We start from the raw sequence: 21,632 nt of genomic DNA, 5'->3' as shown, positions 1-21,632 counted from the left end.
GATGGGGCACTCATGGTTCTGTAAATAAACTCTCCCACCCTATGCTCTATTAGCAAGTCCAATAAACTCATTAGGATTTTTTTTTAAAAAAGACAGAGCTAATGGAAACCTTCATCCTTCATTATTCCACCAAAGTCGACCCCATGTTGGCAGATCCTTTGCTCTTTGATTTCTTATTCCTATCCCCCCTCTCAAACTTCATTTTATATATATGTATATATAAAATCTGCTTCAAGTTATTTCTGGAAAAATGTCTTAAAAATTGCATCTCTTTGGAATAATAAAAAACACAAATTAAAAAAATAAAAACTAGAGTGGCTGAGCAAAGAACAGCTTCAAGAAAGAAAGAACCCTAGCGATGTTACTCAGCTTTTCAGATGAAACGCTGTTTGAGGAGGAAACTGTCCAAAGTTTTCAGTTATATGAATCAATAATTTACTGAGTTGAATTTCAGTCACATATCCAAAAATTTCTGCTTGATATAGTCAAGAACCTATTTCAAATAGACTTCTATTTTTTATAATTCAATATCTGTTATCTGTCTATCTATCATCTATCTATCTATCTATCATCTATCTATCTATCATCTATCATATGATTGCTATAATGGAATACTGTGGGTGTATAATTATTTAATTATAAAAGATTTAATAATGAAAGTATTATCACAGCACTCTGACCCAGTGTAACACACATTATTAATTTCTGCTACTTACATGTTTTTCATAGGTGTTCAAGATTTCTTGGTTTATCTTAAATGTAATCTGTCCTTCCAAATACTAACTTTACTCAATACTTTGATTATATTAATTTCTAATTCTTGTTCTCTTTGAGAGTTTGATTTTGTGATTATGGCTCATGCTTTTTCTTGTTAGATTTCTTTTTGTTTTTTAATTCTGAGTTTATAATTGTTGGAATGCTATTTGAGAAAATGTTCAGAACTGAAATTATGTGTTATCTGAAGGCATAATTTGAACATTTTTTAAGTACCCAAGATCTAATCTGAAATCAGTTTAAAATTTGTTCTGATCTGGGGTTTATTCAGACCATTGTTATTGTCCATGCAAAGACACAGCTGTCACCTCAAAGGGAGAGATGGTTTATTCTGGAGCTAAATATCAGTAATAATGGCCTTAATACACAGATTTAGGTTACCCAAAATTCCATGTTCCAATGTGGCAAGAGTTTCAAGAAGTTTTTGTAATAACAGAATAAAGAAAGCTATAAATCAAGACACTTGTCAAGTGTGTTGGTGCAGATATCAGACAGGTGGGTTATAGTTTAGCAGAGAGAGCTCTGCCACAGGCCTTAGATGCTATCTGATGGGCTATTTAGTCATTGGGTTGGTGGAACCTGATGGTCTGCTAAGTTAATACATTTCAATCAGTTTTTTTTTTATCTGTTAGCCATGGGATATTGTCAGACACAGAGGTTGGCAAGGAATGACCATTTAGTAACTAAAGATGACCCATAATAAATGGTAATTAGGTTATGGACTGGCAACATTCTAAACTCTCCACAATCACTAAAGTTCTAATCAGTTGATCAGCTTTGCAGAAGGTTCAGTTTGAAGATTCAAGTTTTCCTGGGAACTTTCATTCACAGTAGTATGTCTTCATTTATTTCTCTATGAGGACTAGATAGTTAAAACATCTTAGGCAAGAAACTTTATTTTTCTGCCTCCTCCATGCCAAGTGCAAGACAACAAATCTTCCTTGGCATACTTTTGTTTTCTTCTTGTTTTACTGAGTGTTTTTAATTTTATTTTAAAATCAACTACTGTACTTGAGGTGCAATATCTGACTGATGCAGGCCCTCAGCTCCGTCACCTCAATCCATGACCAAACCACCACTTCCTTACAGCATTCATACTTTTTAACATTTTTAGCCTCCTAAGTGCTCTCCAATTTTTTTAGTTTTTTTGTGCATTTCACAAGTTATTTCATACATATAATCTATACACTTTAGATACTCTGTACATCTTAAAAGTAGGTGCATTTAAACCCAAAATATTCAAAGAAATAGAAACACCTTCTATTTCTTTAATGTATAACCATTTTTATACAGAGCAACTTGCAACCCTCAACATTCCTGGCTCAGTGAGATTATTTCATGAGATGTATATTTTCTTTTTAGCAAGGAACCAGTTCAGGGACCTTTTAACTCTGTGATTTTATTTTTGTTTCATGTACTCCTTATTCATTTACTTTACCATTTTATTAATTTTTTTTGGACTAATGATTTTTCATTCCTCAGTTAAACTAATGCTCTTACTTCTGCCTTATCCAAAATAAAGTATTATGAATATCTTAGGGAGGAAAAATAATGTAAACCTTACTATGAAAATTCTCTAAAGTCATTCTATCAAGTTTTTTCCTCTATATATTAGGGCTCTTGAAATTGATGGAAAATATGCTTTCATAAACATATTTAATTCTGATTTCTGAAGTGTATTATTTTAATTATTGTGAAATCCTTTATGCAAAGGCATTTCTTATTTATCATTTAGATTGATGACAAGCTACTTGATGGATATTCTATACAGCAGCACTTTGGATATAATTAATTTATTTACCGTTAATACTCTAAAAGAATTAATTTACCTGTTTAAGTATGTGCTGATTCCAAAATGAAAACAGTTATAAATAAAAAAGAGCCAGGCCGCAAAGGGAGAGCTTATTTCAAATTTTAAAAAGTGACAGATAATTTTCTCACAGTATATTTAAAATAGATGTTACTTACATCAGTGTTTGCAAAGGTCTCTTCATAAAATGCTAGCATCACAGCGAACTGAAGAACTGTGTATATCTTCAGTAGCTGGGATGCTGATGATGAGAAAGGAATTTCTTGCCCTGTAACCTAGGTAGATAAGAAGGAAACCATTCATTTATGATATTCCAAGGCTTATTTTTATTGCTAAATTCACATTTTGCGAAGGGGGGAGAAAGTAATGAAATGAATTTCAGTTCTTCAGGTAGAAAAATGTCTAGAGAGAGTTGCTTGTCAGTGCAGAAACACTGTACTATGGTTGTGATTTAGTCTGCAGTAAAGAGCAAAGTCATAACTGTTTCAGCAATGTGTACATATGATAACAACAGCCAAGGAGAATAAATTGGAAACTTTGGTGCCTGAAAATATACCCAGAAACATAATCAAGAAAGGAAAGAAGGTGATTCTTGGCAGTATAAGTCAGCCATACCTCTAAATTGAGTAATATTTTATTAGAACAAGTTTATTAAACTACCAAGATTTCCAGAAGTGCTATATTATACTTTTATTTTTATATAGCATACCTACATACCCATATAATTTTAAAATACTTTGATCAATTTATTTAAAACAATATTTTCTTCCTAGGCATTTTAGAGAAGAAATATTTTCACCTACATCAAAATATTTTCACTTATATCAAGTTGACTAATTATAATCAATTATGGACATAAGACATAAGAAATTTAAGATATTTAAAGTAGCAAAATAATAATATTCAGATAAAAGATATTTAAAATATCACATGATAATTTTATATCAAAAATAACATCTTTTAAATTGTCAATACTTTATTGTTTCTGTACTTCTATTTCTGCCTTTATCTGATAAAGAAACATAGAACACATCATGAACGATTGAATAAAAACTTCATTTTTTTTTCTAGAAGAGATTTTCAGGTTGAAATGAAAACTTTCATGGTTTCCAATGTGAAACTCATGTATTTCTTTTTATTGGTTTTAAAATTATTTCTGTATTTAATATTTCTACTCAACTATCAAATAAATTCAGCTCTAATTTGGCATAGAAATGACATTATCTTTACATGACTTTAGACCTTTTGCTTAGGCACTTCATCTATTCATGTCATTCCTCCCATATCTGCCCATCACTTTTTTCTGATAACTTCATGTACTCTTTCTATTTATTTATTATTTATTTATTTATTCATTCATTTTGTCTTTTTGAAGCAGGGTCTCCCTGTAGCCCCACCTGTTGTGGTCTACTCACTATGTAGACCAGGCTGGCCTTGAACTCACAGAGATCCACCTGCCTCTGCCTCCCAAGTGCTAGGACTATAGGCGTGCGCCACCACCCCTGGCTATTTATTTATTTGCTTATTTATTTATTTATTTTTGTCTTTTAAAAAATTTATTTAATAACCTTCCGCCTGTCTCTGCCTCCCGAGTGCTGGGATTAAAGGCGTGGACCACCATGCCCGGTAGAACAGACCTTTTAAGCCCTAGAGCTCCCTCCGTGTATGAGGGGCTGGGATTCTGCATGGGAGGCCCATGCCTCTGTGTTATATGTCATACAAGGCTCTTGAACGAGAGCTTGTGTGACTCTGATAACCAGTTTCTACTGGTTATCAAACTGTTTTCTGAAATGAACCAACATCTTTTGGAAAGCCAACAACCCCCTTATTCACCCCCAGGGCGGTATCTACTCATTAAACTATCCACTACCACCTGATTAAGGGAACATATTTTTATAGATGTGCATGAACATAGTCTTCAAGCAGACTGGCTGCAGACCTAGCATGAGACTAAGCTTCACCATCTTCAACTCCAAGAACTTTGTTTACCTCTGGAATTTCTTCACTCAGGCCAAGTCTTGGTTTACCTGGGCTCCATCCTGGTCCTTTAAATAGGACAGAAAACTTATGGAAGAATCCAGGTGTGGCCCAGAATGTAGCCCATATGTAATGCAAATGGTGGAACTAGGAAAAATAAAAATTAAAAAAAAAGTTTTTCCAAAGTAAAAGAAGCATAGCAGAAAAATTAAATAAAACTAATTATACACTTTATTCTTTTGTTCAATATAATGTACACACCTTCTTTAATACATATTATGCATGACTAGGTTAATTTATTAATGTGTAATTACATTATGTATTGCAATTCATTCTATATATTCCATATATCTATCTTTAAAATACATTCTTATCAATATTTTTAAGTTAGATGAAATTATAATTTAGATACAAATTAAATTAAGTTGGTTACAAAATCATCAAAGAAGAAAAAGTAAGTTATGGGACTTTGTGCAAATGAAATTAACTAGCTGCATATGAACCCAACATTTTTATCTATTGACATACTTTCCAAAGTCTTATTAAATAAATATAAAATTAAACCTGGAAGCATTCAAAGAGTGAATATATCTGTTCAATTAAAAAAAAACTTTAAATGTACTGTTTTATAGACACACATCATATTGAAATAAACATTCACTCCATTTCAGGTTGTAGATTTCCAAGTATTAAACCACCCATAGTCTGTAACTAGAGAGGAAAAGTTTGATGACAGAGGGGAAAGTTCACAATGAGTCTCATAGCAGGAATCCACTTTCTTTAAATGGTGTTCATTTGACATAGACAGAATATAAAAAAATGTGCCCACGTGTAAGCACTCAGTAAATACTAACAAGAAAATGCACTGTATAGTCCACACAAGTGACATAATGCACCATAGAATTTAAAATATTCTTAGGGTTTAGGCATAAGTTCTAGGCTCTAAGAGTAAGTTTTATTGTAAATACAAAATGATATTAATGGGCAGAGAATTTTTGCTTCTGAATTTCTGGTCTTGCTGGTGTTTTAGCAGTCTCTGAATGACTTTAATTTGCAAGGTTTTAAAGAAATGGGTTCTATACTTGCATGAAATGTTCTAAGAATCATTGTGAAGTAATCAATGTAGGATTTAATGGAGCAGGTTCTGAGGACAAGGTGAATGTTACATGGAAATTTATCCTGGAACTCTGCTTTAACAGTAACAGCGAAAATTAATATGTTTAGGAATTTCACTATGCATTAAAATGCTAAACCATTTTATTTTGCAAATATAATTCAATTTTCTTTCTACCAGTCTGGATACTAGTTGTGTACAATATATTGCAGTACTTTAAAATAAAGACTTTCCCCCATTTGTTTGTTTTGTATTCCCTGAAACATTGAGACCCCCATCAAAGAAATACATGAATACTTCACAATAGCAAACATGTTCCAGTGTCTAATAAGCACCATCTTATGTTGCTTTGAATGCCATAAATGATAGGTAAGGCAATTAGCTCTGTACAAAGGGATGTTACTGAAAATAGATGTTTTAATTTAAGGACTCTTAATTATAAGTTGCTGACTTGACATTTCTGGTTAAAAGTGAGCATGTAGGAGCTTAACCTCAGACTCTCTGTAACAATCTCTATGCTAAAGAAAACTTTGTGAAGGTAGACACCTGGAGAATTTGTCTAACACAGATAAGCAATGGCTCAGGAATACATGTCCTTGCCCCACTGTTGGGCTTCTTCAAGTCCTGCTAACTCTGTACAGCTCTTACAATGTTCACTCTCTTTTTCTGCCTCAAACATGAACTACTGATCCTAAACAGGTGTGTATTCCCAAAGCCTTGCTAAAGAAAGTATTAAGTATCTACCAATAATATTGACATTACCTACGAGGTATTAGGAACACAATCCTCAGCTCTGCTGAACAGAGCCTGAACTTTACAAGGGTTATCCCTCGATTCACGTCAACATTAGGTTGGGAAAACTCTGTACTAGAGAAGAGAGGCAAATGTGTGCATTTCTTACGAAATTTCCACATTAAGGATACGATTACTACTTGAAGTGAAGAAGAATGACTTTAGGTGTACATTTTCTAAATTGGTGTTAATTTTAAAGAATTATTTGTAAGGAAGCAGCTGGAAATGTTTGTTTTGTGTTTCCTAGAGGCTCATGTTCTTAACACAGCCTGGAATTTCTATGGAAAGAGAAATGTGTAGTAGAAAAAAATAAAAGAGATAAATTAGCATTTCTCTTTTGATATGTGGGCAGGTAGAAATGACTTTCAATAAAAAAGTGATGGCAGTTTGGTTGCCCACATTTGGTGTATGAAGACACTGCACACTATATACTTTTAATTAAATTAAGTGAGTCTTGGCCTTAGCTCTTTGGTTAAGTTTGCAGGTAACTTGGAATTATTTAAACCCTGGGAACCTTAGTTTCCCACACTAGAAAATGGGAAGAGGGAGCAGGGGGACTTAACACTTTATATGGTTCTTGTAACAGTGAAATGAGCTATTCTGTACTATGCTGTTTGCAGAGTATTTTATATCGCAGAAGTTGAATAGACGCAGATTATTTTGTTGTTTCAACTTTCTGTGAAAATTTGAAGAGGTAGGTTTGCAAAGAAAGTCCAACATGAGTCTTAAACATGCTCCTTCCTAGCTGCAACTGGTCCAGTGAACAGAGCTGTCACTGGCTATCCACTGCAGCTTTTTGAGTATTCTTATCTTTTTTCTGCCATATGAGTCCAAACCCCAGGAGCCTTTGTGGTGGTCTGATGCTGACATATCAGAGCTTCATAGACATTCTTCATTTCTCCAGTGTCAACCACTGAAGCCAGTGAACAACCAATACCACATGTCAAACAGAAAACTGGTCCATTCCACCTAGGCTTCACAGGAGAGGTAATGAGTAGACCTAACTGATCCGTAATACTCCTTGACACCCAGCTTCAAGTCTAGAAGCACAAAGGCCTCTTGTTTAATGAAAACTAGAGGCTGGAGCCTTGAAGCAAATATTTTTCATATAGTGGAATCAGTCTCAATTAGATGTAGTACTCCTGTTCCTTCTGAATACATGAATATATTTCAGGTCTATTCTGAGAAAGAATATGGTTGCTAAAGAGCCGCTTTCTTTTCATTTGGGGTGGTAGACATATTTGAAAATTCTTATAATGATATTCTTTTTAATGGACTTTTCTTTCTTGACTCAAGTTTTTACTTAAGTACTAAAGTTCCTTCCAAATTCTTTAATATTTAAAACAATTTTTCCCCAGAACAATGTTATGTAATTCTACCTTCCAGCAACTGTTTTTCTTAAATATAAGATTTCTGAAACTGCATAAATTCAGAAAGAACAAGGCTGGTTGCATTACCTGCACCTTGAATGGTTCAAACGTATTGACTGGATGTGTTAAACCATATGTAACACGTTCATTCTCTGCTTCAAACGTCCCTGGAAGATAAGCAATCAGATATGACCCATGACTCTCCATGAATAAAAGAGTTAATTTAATTATGTTGATAATTATACTTTTTACTTACCAAAAATTCTGTCCCAAATAATAAGAGTGCCAGCATAATTTTTGTCTATGCAGTAACGATTTCTGCCTATGGGACATAATGTTAAAAACAATTCTTTTAAAAATACGAAGTTAAGCTTTTGAAATAGTTCTTTGACTTTTTAGAACATACATATAAAGATTCAAGCAACAGAATGACTTGCTTAAGAATGCCTTATTGGAAATACAAAACTTTATTTGACAGTAGTAGAGTTTCATTTTAATTATTTTCGGTCAACCTTATAAAAGAGATCAAGATTATCTTAGTACACATATTTTCTAAACTTCTTAGTTAAATATCTGAATATATCCACATAAATAGTTTTTTAAGACTGCTAAGGAATACTCAAAATTAAATCGTGAAGAGGAATGTAAAAATGAAATAAGATAATATATATGTGCTTCTACTTCTCATTTTTGATAGGATATATTTCTAATTCTTGTTTTTGCCACTGTTACAGAGTGAAAATTAGAGCAAGATTTAGCAATTTTTTAATTACTAAAAGACATAAGCAAAAATTAAACTGGTGTTGGAATTACATCTCCTAGCACATATAATATTTTTCCTGCTCCAAAATACTCAAATTACATTTTAAACTTAACATAAGTTTAAAACTTAAGTAGGCATGATCATATAAATGTAACTGTAAATCTGAATGAAAATAACATTGATGTGCTATGCATGCATCCTTCCTTATTGGCATACCTTCCATACATACAAGCGTGTATTTGAAGCACAGACAAAGGAAAGCATCCCTGAGAGCAAACATAGAAAGAGATTGGCTAAGCACATGCACATATTAAGGCCCTACATAGTCTATACACTGCTCTCTGTTGGGACCTGGAGCATTTTGCCCCTGAAAGAATTACATTTGGCAGTGTGTGAAGACATTATTGGTGCTCACAAATAGAAGAGGGCACAAATACCATCAAGTGCAGTGTGTGAAGACATTATTGGTGCTCACAAATAGAAGAGGGCACAAATACCATCAAGTGGACAATGGTCAGGGATTTTGCTAAACATTCTACAATGCCCAGAGCAGTAGATTCCAAAGTATCTAAGTGTCGGTGTGAGAAACCTGCTCCTGTAGAAATCAACACAAGAGGGATGGTGACGCAAAGAGGGGGAAACTACCAGATATTTGTTTTTTATTGTGGACTTCTTCACCGCAGATTTTTTCTTTTATCTGAAATAATACACAAGAATTTGACACTCCTTCATTAACTGTTTCCTGGCGAGGGGAGAGTTTCGAAGATCTTGGTTTTCCTCTTTGGTGCCTGTGGTAGCTTGTGTGCACTTTCCCCTACCATGGAGAAAGGGGTAACTTCCTCTTGGGAAGGCCACACTGCAGTGTTCTAATACTGCCTGTGAAGACTAGAGACTTAGAGAAGCATAGCACAGTATGTATTACATTTATTGCTGTACCCTCAGCATTATGCATCTAAGATTTATTGATGCCATCATGTATCCACCAAATTTTGGACATAGTTTGGACACTCTAAGTACTACATGAGTTTCCATTACATGAAGAGTGTACAATTTATTCATCTGTTCCTCTTATTTACATTTGAATTCTTTTTCTCTTATTTTCCCATCACAAATAATGCTGATGAAGACATTTTAAATAATTCTTCTGCTACACAAATCAAAAACTTTTTTTTTTTATTAGTAAGGTTGGTGTCTCTAAATGTTATATAGTAGCTACATGGGGTGTTACCAGGTAAACACAGCTTATGCTGAGTTTGTTCACTGAACTTAGGTGAGAGAAAGAGGTGTTGGTTATTAGGCCTTTTAAAATTCCAACATTTTTTAATACCAACATTTTAGTTATAGACAGAGAAGATCCACAGTACTAAGTCAGGGAAGCCTAAAACAGACTCCTTCAAAATGTGAAAAGTCCTCTCTCTAGTTGCTTGACCTACTTTTCCACCAGGCTAAGAGTTGGAAAGAAGGGAAGAGTTGGGGAAAGTTCCCCTCCACCTGAAACCCAGGCTCTGCTTTGGCACTGAGGCTTCTCTGAGTAAGAAAAGGAAAAAACAATGTCTGCTGAACTTGTAAGGCATTGTTTTACTGTAAGCCAAAAAATGATTCTGCAATTTTTAATGCAATGATGAGGAAAAGGAAGAACAAATAGAACTTTCTTACCATGATGAACCCTGTGATGACTAGGAGTATTCAAAATCAGTTCCAAAGGACCAAGGTTATTGATGACCTATTTAAAGCAAAAAAAAAAAAAAAATTTCTATGCAGAGTTATCATTGAATGCATGTATGTACGACATGGGCTGCATGACACAGCAAATTTCAAAATCATTCTACCACCCAGAATTCAAACAAAGGCAGCAATAATCTATTTCCATTCTGAAAGGTGGTACGACATTAAAGAGATGGCTGGTTCAGTGTTCAGACCCTGTATGCTTTGCCGTGCCATTCTAGGAACACACCCAAAGCTATTTGTGATTTGGTGTTCTCATCTTTAAAAGGGAAATAGTAATACAAAATAATGTAGTTCTAGGATTCTAGATGTTACTCTGTGTGCATGTACTCTCACATACGTACACTTCTCTCAGGTTGTATGTTATTTTATACAGTTGTCCCTCAACTATAGCTTTATTTATCTCATGGTGGTATATTCATTTTTGCAGTCTTTGTCCTGAAATCAGTCTTGTAATCTAATAGAAACTTATGCTTACGGATATATCGCATTAAGGTGGTCCTATTTGTTCATACAGAACCCTATTGTCCACCTAGATGTACCACTACTGGCCATCCATCCAAGGAAGCATAATTCAAAGTCAAGCATTTAAAGGGAAATTTTAGTGTAAGTAATTCAAAGTCAAACATTTAAAGGGAAATTTTAGTGTAAGTAATTCAAAGTCAAACATTTAAAGGGAAATTTTATTGTAAGTAAATACGCTTAAAATTAGATCCTAAAGTCTCTAATGATCTCTCTAACATTTCTCACTAGGAATATGCTCTTATCTATTCTAGAGTCTGCAAATTCTGAAAACAATAAGAACCACTTAGGCTTCATGAAAAACTATAGCAAGCCACATGTAAGACAGTTGCTATGTGATTAATATTGGGAAAACTGGAAAAAATCTAAATTTAAATTACATTATTGATTTTTTCATCAGCCATGGCAGATAGCAGAATATCTTTCTTTAATCAGAGTCCAAATGGATATTTTTCAACTCTACCAAGGACATGATCAGTATAGACATGGTGTTTTAAAGAATTGCCTTCAGAATTATCTTCCATTTAGAAGACATGAAAAATAAACTGATTAATACTTAAGAGGAAAATTAGCCACTAGTACTCATGACTGATAAGAACTGGAAACATGTCAGTAGTACAGGGGGATGGACGGGATGATGACCTTGATAAGTTGATAGGAATCAAAACCTTTAGTGTTTAATAGAAGTGAGAATAAGCACAGTGATTTTCCTTCTACTTTTTCGAATGCTTGATAAAAATGTGATAAAGACTTGTAGAAAAGAATTTATATTCTATCTGAGGCTGGAGAGACAGCTCAGAGATTAAGAACACTGGCTGCTCTTGCAGAGGACCTGGGTTCACCTCCCAACACCTATATGGCTGCTAACAACCATCTGTAACTCCCGTTCCAGGGGATCCAATGCCCTCTTCTGACCTCCGTGGGCATTGCATGACACTGGAACACGTACATACATGAAGGCAACACACTCATACATATAAATTAAAAATAATAGATAAAAATTTCAAAAAGAAATTATATTCTACAATATATAGTAATATACATTAAGCCAGTTACAAACATTAATGAATATCTGGCTCAGAAACATGCTTCTATTTATTTATTTTATATTAAAGTTATGTATATATGCGTGTGTGTGGGGGGAGTTGTATAAATGAGTGCAGTGTCCTTTCAGGCCAGAAGGGGGCATTGGATCATCTGGAACTAAGGTTATGGGTGGTTGTATGCCACCCAGTATGGGTGCTGTGAATCCCATTTTGGTTTTCTGTAAGAGCAGTATGCATTGTTAATTACTGATCCATCTTTCCAGTTAGAGAAACACACTTCGTAATGGAAACTTTCTCTACCACATGGTAGAGTTTTATTTTGCTTTACTCTTTTCCAATCTTGAAGATTAAAATTTTGCAGTTGTTCTATAGATAACAAGCTGCTGGAGTGGCCACAGTCTTCTCAATTTGTGGTCTCCCATATCCTGAAATTGAAGCTGTGATGTCGGCAGATAGCAACCTGAGCTTTGCATAACACAGGTGCCCACATCTCGGCTCTGTACTCCATTATTTACAGGCCTGTGTGACAGTCCTTGCCTCCCACACTGCTACTCAGCTTCTCAGGGTTTCTCAGTTTCTATCTGAAATGGACAGAAATGTCTGCAACATGAGAAAATGTAAAATATTACACACTGCATGTTAATTTAAATTTAGATGTCTTCCGCCATGCCTTTCCTTGTTTTTTCTCTCCTCCTCTCTTTTACTCTCTTTCTCTACCTCTATTCCTCTTTCCATGAAGGAATTAGATTACAAAAATATGAGATATTTTTGGAGTTACAATGGCATTGTCATTGTATGAAAATCCATTTGATTTTTACGGTTATGTAACTTAAGAATGTATAACATAAAATCTAGAGTCCCTTTCTCCCTCTTTCCCCTTCCTCCCTAAGACCTTGCTACTGGTGGGCGAGGGGGGTGTCCTCCTTCCTTCTGGCTGCCTCTTCCTCCTTCCCCTCCTTCCTTCCTTCCTTCCTTCCTTCCTCCCTCCCTCCCTCCTTCTTTCCTTCCTTCCTTCATTCCTTCCTTCCTTCTTCTCTCCTTCCCTTCCTTCCTTCCTCCCTCCCTCCTTCTTTCCTTCCTTCCTTCATTCTTCCTTCCTTCCCTTTTTTCTTTTTGCCTTTGTCTGAACTCATTCCCTGGGAGTCTTATCAACCTATTTTAAAGTTATCACCACAAGAAATATATTTTGAGCTTTAAACAATCTCCTTTTCCCAAACAGAACAGAAGCCATTTGCACATCAAAGACTACCTGTTATTTTTTCAATTTATTTTTTAGATAATTTCAGTAGTTTAAAGTTCTGTGACTCTGTGTCTCTTTTGTGGTAGAATATAGTTCTATGAAATAATGCATAAGAGTATCATCTCACAAATACAGTAGTAGTCATTGGGGATTGAAAAGAACTGTGTGCTTTCTTGTTTTTTTTTTTTTTTTCTTATTCTGTATTGGTGGGAAACTGTATATCAAGAAGAATGGTAATGGACAGAGGTTGAAATCTCATGCTTTTTTGGGGGGCTGGGGCAGGGGGCTTTGTATCTCTGGCAGAGAACCAGATGGAAAGGAGAAAGCCATTTTACCCATTTGTTTCTTTGGTGCCTAACATTTGTTGCAAAACAAACAACAAAAGGGGGTGGAGAGGCCTGCCCTAACCAGCTTCTGCTCCCCAGATGCGTTTCTGAGCCTAGGTCCTGGCATGTGTACAACCAGATTTAAAGCCACACAAATGGTGAGTACATTCAGATGGCTGGAGTCTTGGCTGAGCCTGGTGTTTTTTTAATGTCAAGCTCTTTTCCTCTGGGAAAGTCTTTTGCTCCTTTAGCCTAAAGCATAGTGATATCAATATTGAAAGTTCCTTTTTTTATTTTTATTTTTTAAGGTAAAAGCCAAGTACAACACAGTCAACCACAGTTAAATTTCCTGGTTAGTGCCTATGAGTACCTTGGAGCTGGGAAAGACCACCTCAGAGAGGGAGATGATTCATCATTCACATCCCAGTCAGAACTTCTCATGCAAAACACCCTTCTGATTCAAAGTCATGGAGAATTCATTAATATTTAATAGGAGTTGAGCTTAATGATTTAATTAGCGCCCACTTTTGCATATTCAGCCATTTAGCAATCCAACCACATCTAACTAGGATTCACTTCCTAAAAACATGTAGTTACTCTGGTAATAATTGAACCTATTCTAATTTTTAGAACAATTTACTTCTTTGTCTTAATGTATTAGATCTAGATACATTGTTTGAAAATGCAGAATCTTAAAACATCTGAGGAACTTAAATATAATATAGGCCAATATTCTATCATAAAGAGCATTAAAATGTGAAATTCCAAGAGACTGCATCGCTACTCCAAATTTTATCAGTTGGGATGAACCTTAAAGCCTTTCCAGTTTCACTTTAAGAATCTGTTTTTCTATCATATTGTTTTAAACACACATAAAACAATTTCCCATCAGATAAAAAGAATTCAAATTTGTATAACTTTTAACAGGAAATGATAGTGAAATCCTTTTGAATATATATGTATGTATATATCAGTTAAAATGATTCCAAATATTTATAAAACTTTCAGCATCTAAACTGCCCTGTCATACTTTGGGCACCTCTGGAGCTTCGTATGTCTTTGAAGCAATATACTGAGTCCTATAAATTTTTTGTTCTGGCTTTATAATCTGAGCAACATAGGTGCCAGAAAGACTATGGAAAGCCTTCAGAAAGTAAAAAGTACCCTAAAGTTTTATGTCAAATTTTGTGATTATTTTTCTAGGGAGGAAACATTTTTTTTTATTATATGCTGATAATCTTCCCCAAAATTAAGAACCAATATCCTACACCTACACGGAGATGACTGTAGATTACTTCCTTTGCCCTCCTTTTTTTATATTGTGTTACTGATTTTCTTATCATTAAAATTTGGGTACTAATTTCTTGCCCAGACTTCAAAATTAAAAACTTATATAAATAATAAAAATTAAATCCTGTGATAGTGAGTTCCATAATTTATTCTGTGAAACTAACCTTATTCTTCAGAAGTGCTCTGTGTAATTTGCTAGAGAGACACACAAGCCTCATTTCCACTCACAGCCGCTGCTAAGACTGGGGAAGAGGCTTTAATGTAAAAGCAAGTGAACAGGGCAATGAGATTCTTTTTTTATTTCACTTTTAATTATCTTTTACTTAATAATAAAATGATAAATAAGAATATATGAATACATACAATCAATATACTTATATTTTTTGCAAATACTTAAAATTCTTATTAAAATTATTTTTTGTTATTTGTGAAAAAATATGACTTATTAAATGGTGTTGACACCAACTTCTCTATACATACCCTCAGTTCCAATGTTAATTCCTTTAAAAAGGCAAAAGACACACAAGTTTAACATTTTCCAAACCAGTTTATACAAACCTAATCACCAGAAGGGGGAAAATAGCTCGTGATAAATAAGCAATTTTCTTTTAAAATAAAAAATAAAGCCATAAATTATTCCTCATTGCATTTTTGGGGGAGGGGAAAATAATCTGAGTATCTTTAAAGTAACTCCTCTGAAATAATTTGTGCCTTAACAAGTGAGGTCCTACATTAAGCATAACATATATGAGAAATTCAATCTTCCACTGTCACTTTTTACATAGATATTAAAATACATATTACTTAAAATATATTATTGGAAAGTTATTTTAAAATTGACCTTTAATAATTGTATCAAATGTAAAGCATTATGAGACTATCATTATCCTCCAATGTCACTTCCCTTCATGAAAATATATTTTAATTTCTTTAAAAAATTTGGAAATCTGGGAATCCAATCCAAGGCCTCATACAGGGTATGTACACAAGCGTTCAACTGATCTACAGCCATCCCACCCTCTTCATCAAAAATAATATGAAGTAAACTCAGAGAATCTTCCTAAAGAACTGAGTAAGACCCTCTAATTATTTACTTTTCTGTTGCCGTGATAAAATTCCAGGACCAAGGCAAGTCATGGCAGAGTTTATTCTGGCTTATGGTTCCAGAGAAGTAAGTGTCCCTCATGGTGGAGAAGCAGGGCAGCAAACAGCAAGGCCCGTGTCTGAAACCCAAAGCTCAGAGCTGTTATCGCCAATGGCAAACAGGAAGCAGACAGAGCCACTGGAAGCACGGGATAAGGCTATAAATTCTCAAGGCCCCCCACTTCTTTGTCTCTTACTTCCTCCAGCAAGGCCACATCTCCGAAAACTCCGCAAACAGCCCCACCAACTGAAGATCAAATGTTCAAATACGTGAGCTTATGGGGGACATTTCTCATTCAAACCACAACAGCCCCCAAACCATTGGAGTTCAAAGCTCCTTAGGAGCTCTCAGAGTAATTCCCAGTGTTCTCTCCTGTTGCTCTATGACTTGAACCTACTTCGCTTTGTCTCTTAGAATCCTGACCTTTCTAAAGATCTACTTAAATGCTGGATTCTCGTGACTCCTCTGGTTTTGTCGATGAGAATTTTGTTTTCTTTTCTCAGGAAACATATTGCGATATCATTAATTCTTGTATTCCCTTTTCTGGGTCCAAACTGTTTGTGATTATTTCCCACACAATATTGTGAGTTCAGGGAGGAGAATGCCTTATCTTTCTGGCTTCTTAAAACATATACAACAGTATTAAATAGAGTGACTCCTCAACAACATCTGTTTAGAAGATGAATGGCCCTCCCTGCTCGTCACAATCATGCCTTTATAAGTGATGGTTTTACTCCATCCTGGTGATATCTGACACATGGAAATAATTTTATTTATCACAACTGTGGGAAGTGTTATTGATCTCCAGTGAATAGTGGGTTTAGTGGTGCTGAACATTCTACAATGCACAGGACAACCCTCATAATAAAAATAATCCGACCCAAAAGTATTCCTGGGACTGAGGTTGAGGATTCTAGCACAAGGATATGAATGCCTTTGCTTCAGTCCCTTACAAGTAAGGATGAGAACTTTATATGGTTCAGACATTTTGATTTAGAAGTTGGGGAAGCAGTGCTTTAGGGGATGAGCCTGGGCATCATTCTCAAGGCCACAGGTACGAGTCTGGAACATTGGAATTTAAACCACATTTTCTGACCACCTTAGATGGCCAGAAAAATACCGGTTTTTCCAACTGAACTGAACTATTGGTCTAAGCATTTATAAAAATGTGGAGAATGTTTGCATTTTGTAATTTTATAAGTAATTTTGTATGTATTTTTGAATAGAGTGGTTATATATATTTCCATATCCTTTCAAAAAAGTCCCAAATTTTCTTCAGTTTTCAGAGGAATTCTACTAGATTTTTAGAAGATGAAATAAAGTTTCACAGGCACCTCAACTGAAGCTTATTTAAAACAGAGTAACTTTCATTAGAAAAATAAGTCTATTATTAAGGAAAACATTAACTAAACCAGGTACATTTTTTCATATAATTTTGCTTTCTCTTGGAACCAATAAGAATAATTCATACTTTGTTCAATTACTATTACACAAATCAGAGAATTGAGTTTTTTAATAATTTTGAATTCATAATTGGCTCAACAATTATCTAGTAAGCAGTGAATTGAGTTCTCTTTCCAGATCTCAAGTTGAAAATATCCTTTAGTAAAGATGAATGCTTACATCCCTGTATGCAGTTTTACACACAGTACCATTGGATGATGCAGAAAAGTCTTTATTCATTAACTTCTTAAGTGGACAAAGACAAACAAAATAATCTACATAAGCTTCATTTATTCATTTGTTACATCCCTAATATACAGGGTGATGCAGGGTGCCTGTTCTAAGAACTTTTGAAAGGTCATTGAGTAAAACAAAGGAAATTACGATGTAACATCTGGTCATTTAATTATATCCTAAAGATCAAATGAGTGATGACATAAAATGCTATGGAATATGTATGGAAATACACTTGAACCATCAGTAATATTATACAGCAATTCTCATTTAAACTTTCAGAAAAAAGGATAAAATTCATAAATATCATTGTTCTACATATTAAAATAGTTTCACTTCCTGTTTTTGATTCGTATGGCATCTTTAACTTTCATTGTTTTCCTTATTAAGAGCTTAGTCAATTTGAGCATTTATGGATAAATCTATATTGTAGAGCACTTGATGATGAAATGTAAAAATAAAATCTTAATTGTATCCTCTGCCAGTTCTGCTGTGTTAATTCAAGATAACACGCTCTAGTATTTAGACAGATGGTGGTGGTGGCCATTATTAGCCCCTGATCTCTCTACAGGGAAGCAAGAGAAAGCAGAGCTCTTAGGATATGTGCTTGTCTACCTAGTTTCACACTTTGAAATACTGGACAAATGCTGATTTAGTCATAGCCAAATGTTTACCTATATGATTAGGCAGTTTTCTACTTCAGTAAGCATGTAATATGGAGGTAGCTGAATTTCCACACCAAGGAGTGAAAAAACAATATTTATAGTTTAAAAATAAAACAATCGTTAGGAATCAAGATGACTGGGATCATAAAGAGCTTCACAGGGAGTGTGTTTCTGATGGATCCATAGCATAGGGTAAAGAGTTAAAGGCTTGATTTTAACAAAGACTGGGACTAGGCTATGTTTATATAATAAACAATGGTTTTAAAGTCTTGGGTTTATAATAAATTATCTGGAAGGCTAATGTTTTTCACTTTGGATTATGTTATTCCTTAGCAAGAGGACAATGGCTGAACAAGTTAACATTTTTAAAATTTGTTTTAACTTACATTTTAAATAACAATTTTTAAAATAAATACTAGAAAATGCTAAGCATATTCCTTCAAGGAGAAATGGATTCCAAATGACTTATTTTTAACATCAATTTAATCAACAAAAGGAAAATTGAAACCAATAATTAACATAACTACATTAACAGTATAAAACATCATCTTAAGTAATATGTCTTATATTTTTGCCAGTCTGCATATCCAGTGAGAAAAGAAATCACATTATTATAAATAATACAGTGCTATGCTAAAAGGGAAGGCTTGAAGAAGTTGAGTAGTCTATGTTCAAAAATATACTTCACGCAGTCCTACACTACACACCCCACAGTTTTGAGTGATTCTAAAACTCTTTCTACTCTGACTGTGTCTAATCACACTTTCAACCTTCAGGTGTGATCTTCATGCTCTTGACAAATGTTTGTGAATAAGAAATGTGTGTCCAGCATTGTTGATATATTAGACATTTTTAAAGTAAAATATTATAAAGCAAATTCTCAGTAGGTAGATTTGAATCACAAGGACCTACATGTATTAAATTTTTTTTTGCCCTATCATGTCCATTGACATAACTTTCTCCCTAACAATCTAACAACAAACCATTTTATTAAATCTTATTCCTTCCCCTGAGACACTTAAGGTTTGTTGGATTTTTTAAAACAGTATATTGTCCCTGATTCATATCTTTGCTATCAGCAATGTCTTCTTGTTTCTGCTCCTGCCTCTTACACACACACACACACACAGAGTACACTCTACAGATAATGCATTTAACACTATCCATTCTTTAGTTCTATTTTTATCTGTACAAGTTTATTGTCAGCATTGGTTTTCAAGCCCAAACTACTAGTCACAAAGTAGACACTCATAGAAGCTACTTGAATGAAAACCCCAAATCATGCTTTTGACATTTCCTTGACTCCACATTGTTTAAAAACATTATCACAAAACAAGCATACAGTTCTTTAAAAAAAAAAAAACTTCTATAAAATATAATTTCATGGTATTTAAATTTATTGTCAGCATTGGTTTTCAAGCCCAAACTACTAGTCACAAAGTAGACACTCATAGAAGCTACTTGAATGAAAACCCCAAATCATGCTTTTGACATTTCCTTGACTCCACATTGTTTAAAAACATTATCACAAAACAAGCATACAGTTCTTTAAAAAAAAAAAAACTTCTATAAAATATAATTTCATGGTATTTAAATCTCTTTCCCTATCTGTACCTACCCTTATTGACCCCCACCCAATTTAATGTAATAAATATACACATATATGTATATATATATATATATATATATATATATAGATACCTGAGGAAGCGAGAAGAAGGTGTTAGATTCCCCCTGAAACTGGAGTTACAGACGGTTGTTAGCCACCATGTGGGTGCTGGGAATCAGCCCCACCCTCACCTCTCTCTGCTTCCCTGGACCTGCACCACCAGCTAACTCTCCTGGCTTGCTCTCCTATCCTCAGGCCTCTTGGGGCGGGTCTATCATGCAGCCCTCCACACCTTGACTCCCCCGGCCACATTCACCCTTCCATCTCCCCCGCTGTTCTCTGCTCCTAGTTTGGGCCCTGTGCCATCCCTAGTCTTGGGGCCCCAGACACCTGGGAAACCAGTATTGCTTCCTGATCATTTTCACCCAGACCAGCTTGGTGCCTTCCTTGGGCCCCAGGAGCACTGCTTCTGGACCAGGCCCCGCCCTTACCTCTCTCTGTTTCCCTGGACCTGGACCAAGGGGTGGCTCTCCTGGCCTGCTCTCCTACCCTCAGGCCTCTCTTGGGGTGGGTCTATCGTGGAACCCTCCGCACCCTGACGCCCCCAGCCTCATTTGCCCTTCCATCTCCTGTGCTGTTCTCTGCTCCTGGTTTGGGCCCTGCACCATTCCTGGTCTTGGGTCCCCAGACACCTGGGGAACCAGTGCTGCTTCCTGATCCTTTTCACCCAGGCCAGCTTGGTGCTTTCCTTGGGCTCCAAGAGCACTGCTTCTGGACCTGGCCTCACCCTATCTCTGCTTCCCTGGACCTGTACCACTGGCTAACTCTCCTAACCTGCTCTCCTATCCTCAGGCCTCTTGGGCTAGGTCTATCGTGCGGCCCTCTGCGCCTTGACTCCCCCAACCTCATTCACCCTTCCATCTCCCCCGCTCTTCTCTACTCCTAGTTTGGGCCCTTTGCTATTCCTAGTCTTGGGTCCCCAGACACCTGGGGAACCAATACTGCTTCCTGATCCTTTTCACCCAGACCAACTTAGTGCCTTCCTTGGGACCCAGGAGCACTGCTTCTGGACCTGGTCCCACCCTCAACTCTCTCTGCTTCCCTGGACCTGCACCACCGGCTAACTCTCCTAGCCTGCTCTCCTACCCTCAGGCCTCTCTTGGGGTAAATCTATCACGGAGCCCTCTGGGACTTGACTCCCCCCTGCCTCATTCACCCTTCCATCTCCCCCGCTGTTCTCCACTCCTAGTTTGGGCCCTGTGCCATTCCTAGTCTCGGGCCCCCAGACACCTGGGGAACCAATACTACTTCCTGATCCTTCTCACCCAGAGCAACTAAGACCTTTTCTTGGGCTCCAGGAGCACCGCTTCTGGTCCTGGCCCTGCCCTCATCTCCCTCTACTTCCCTGGTCCTCCAACACTCGCCAGCCTTTTTCTGGGGCTGACAGCCTCTTTCTGGGGCTCCAAGGTTTATCTTTACTCTCCCTGATCCTTTGCATCCAGTACAACCCAGCTACTCAATCCACTCCCTGGGAAATCTTGGGGCATCTTCCCTCCCCATCAGCCTTTGCATCCCTGCGTGGCGCAGCCACAGCCAGGGTCTCAGGTCAGTGCCACCCAAGTTCCTGAGGCCAAAAGCATTCTTAGAAGATTCCAGACCTAAGGAGAAAACCTGAAAACTTCTGATCCACATTAGAGTTGGGCCACCGCGGAACTCCTGAAGACAAAAACAATCCGGCCTCAACAATATAAAATCAAAAGAAAGAACCAGAAGCTTAGACGAACCAGC

At 36.0% G+C, this 21,632-nt stretch overlaps 1 protein-coding gene across 2 annotated transcripts in view; it reads right to left on the bottom strand.

Moving 5' to 3' along the window:
- The window catches only part of Agmo (alkylglycerol monooxygenase), a 305,041-nt gene that overhangs the window by 55,969 nt on the left and 227,440 nt on the right, over positions 1–21,632 (bottom strand). For both annotated transcript variants that reach the window (XM_029559290.1, XM_029559289.1), the window contains exons 6-10: positions 10,257–10,323; positions 8,094–8,159; positions 7,925–8,004; positions 4,574–4,708; positions 2,743–2,859 (exon numbers count right to left, since the gene is read on the bottom strand). In XM_029559290.1, the coding sequence (XP_029415150.1) occupies positions 2,743–2,859; positions 4,574–4,708; positions 7,925–8,004; positions 8,094–8,159; positions 10,257–10,323 (465 nt within the window). The remainder of the gene's footprint in view (positions 1–2,742; positions 2,860–4,573; positions 4,709–7,924; positions 8,005–8,093; positions 8,160–10,256; positions 10,324–21,632) is intronic.

This window comes from Nannospalax galili, unplaced genomic scaffold (genome assembly GCF_000622305.1).
Source record: "Nannospalax galili isolate Female #2095 unplaced genomic scaffold, S.galili_v1.0 scaffold249, whole genome shotgun sequence".
Lineage (NCBI taxonomy): Eukaryota > Metazoa > Chordata > Mammalia > Rodentia > Spalacidae > Nannospalax > Nannospalax galili.
Note: the sequence above shows the minus strand (reverse complement) of the source record. Positions and strands in the feature narration are given on the sequence as shown.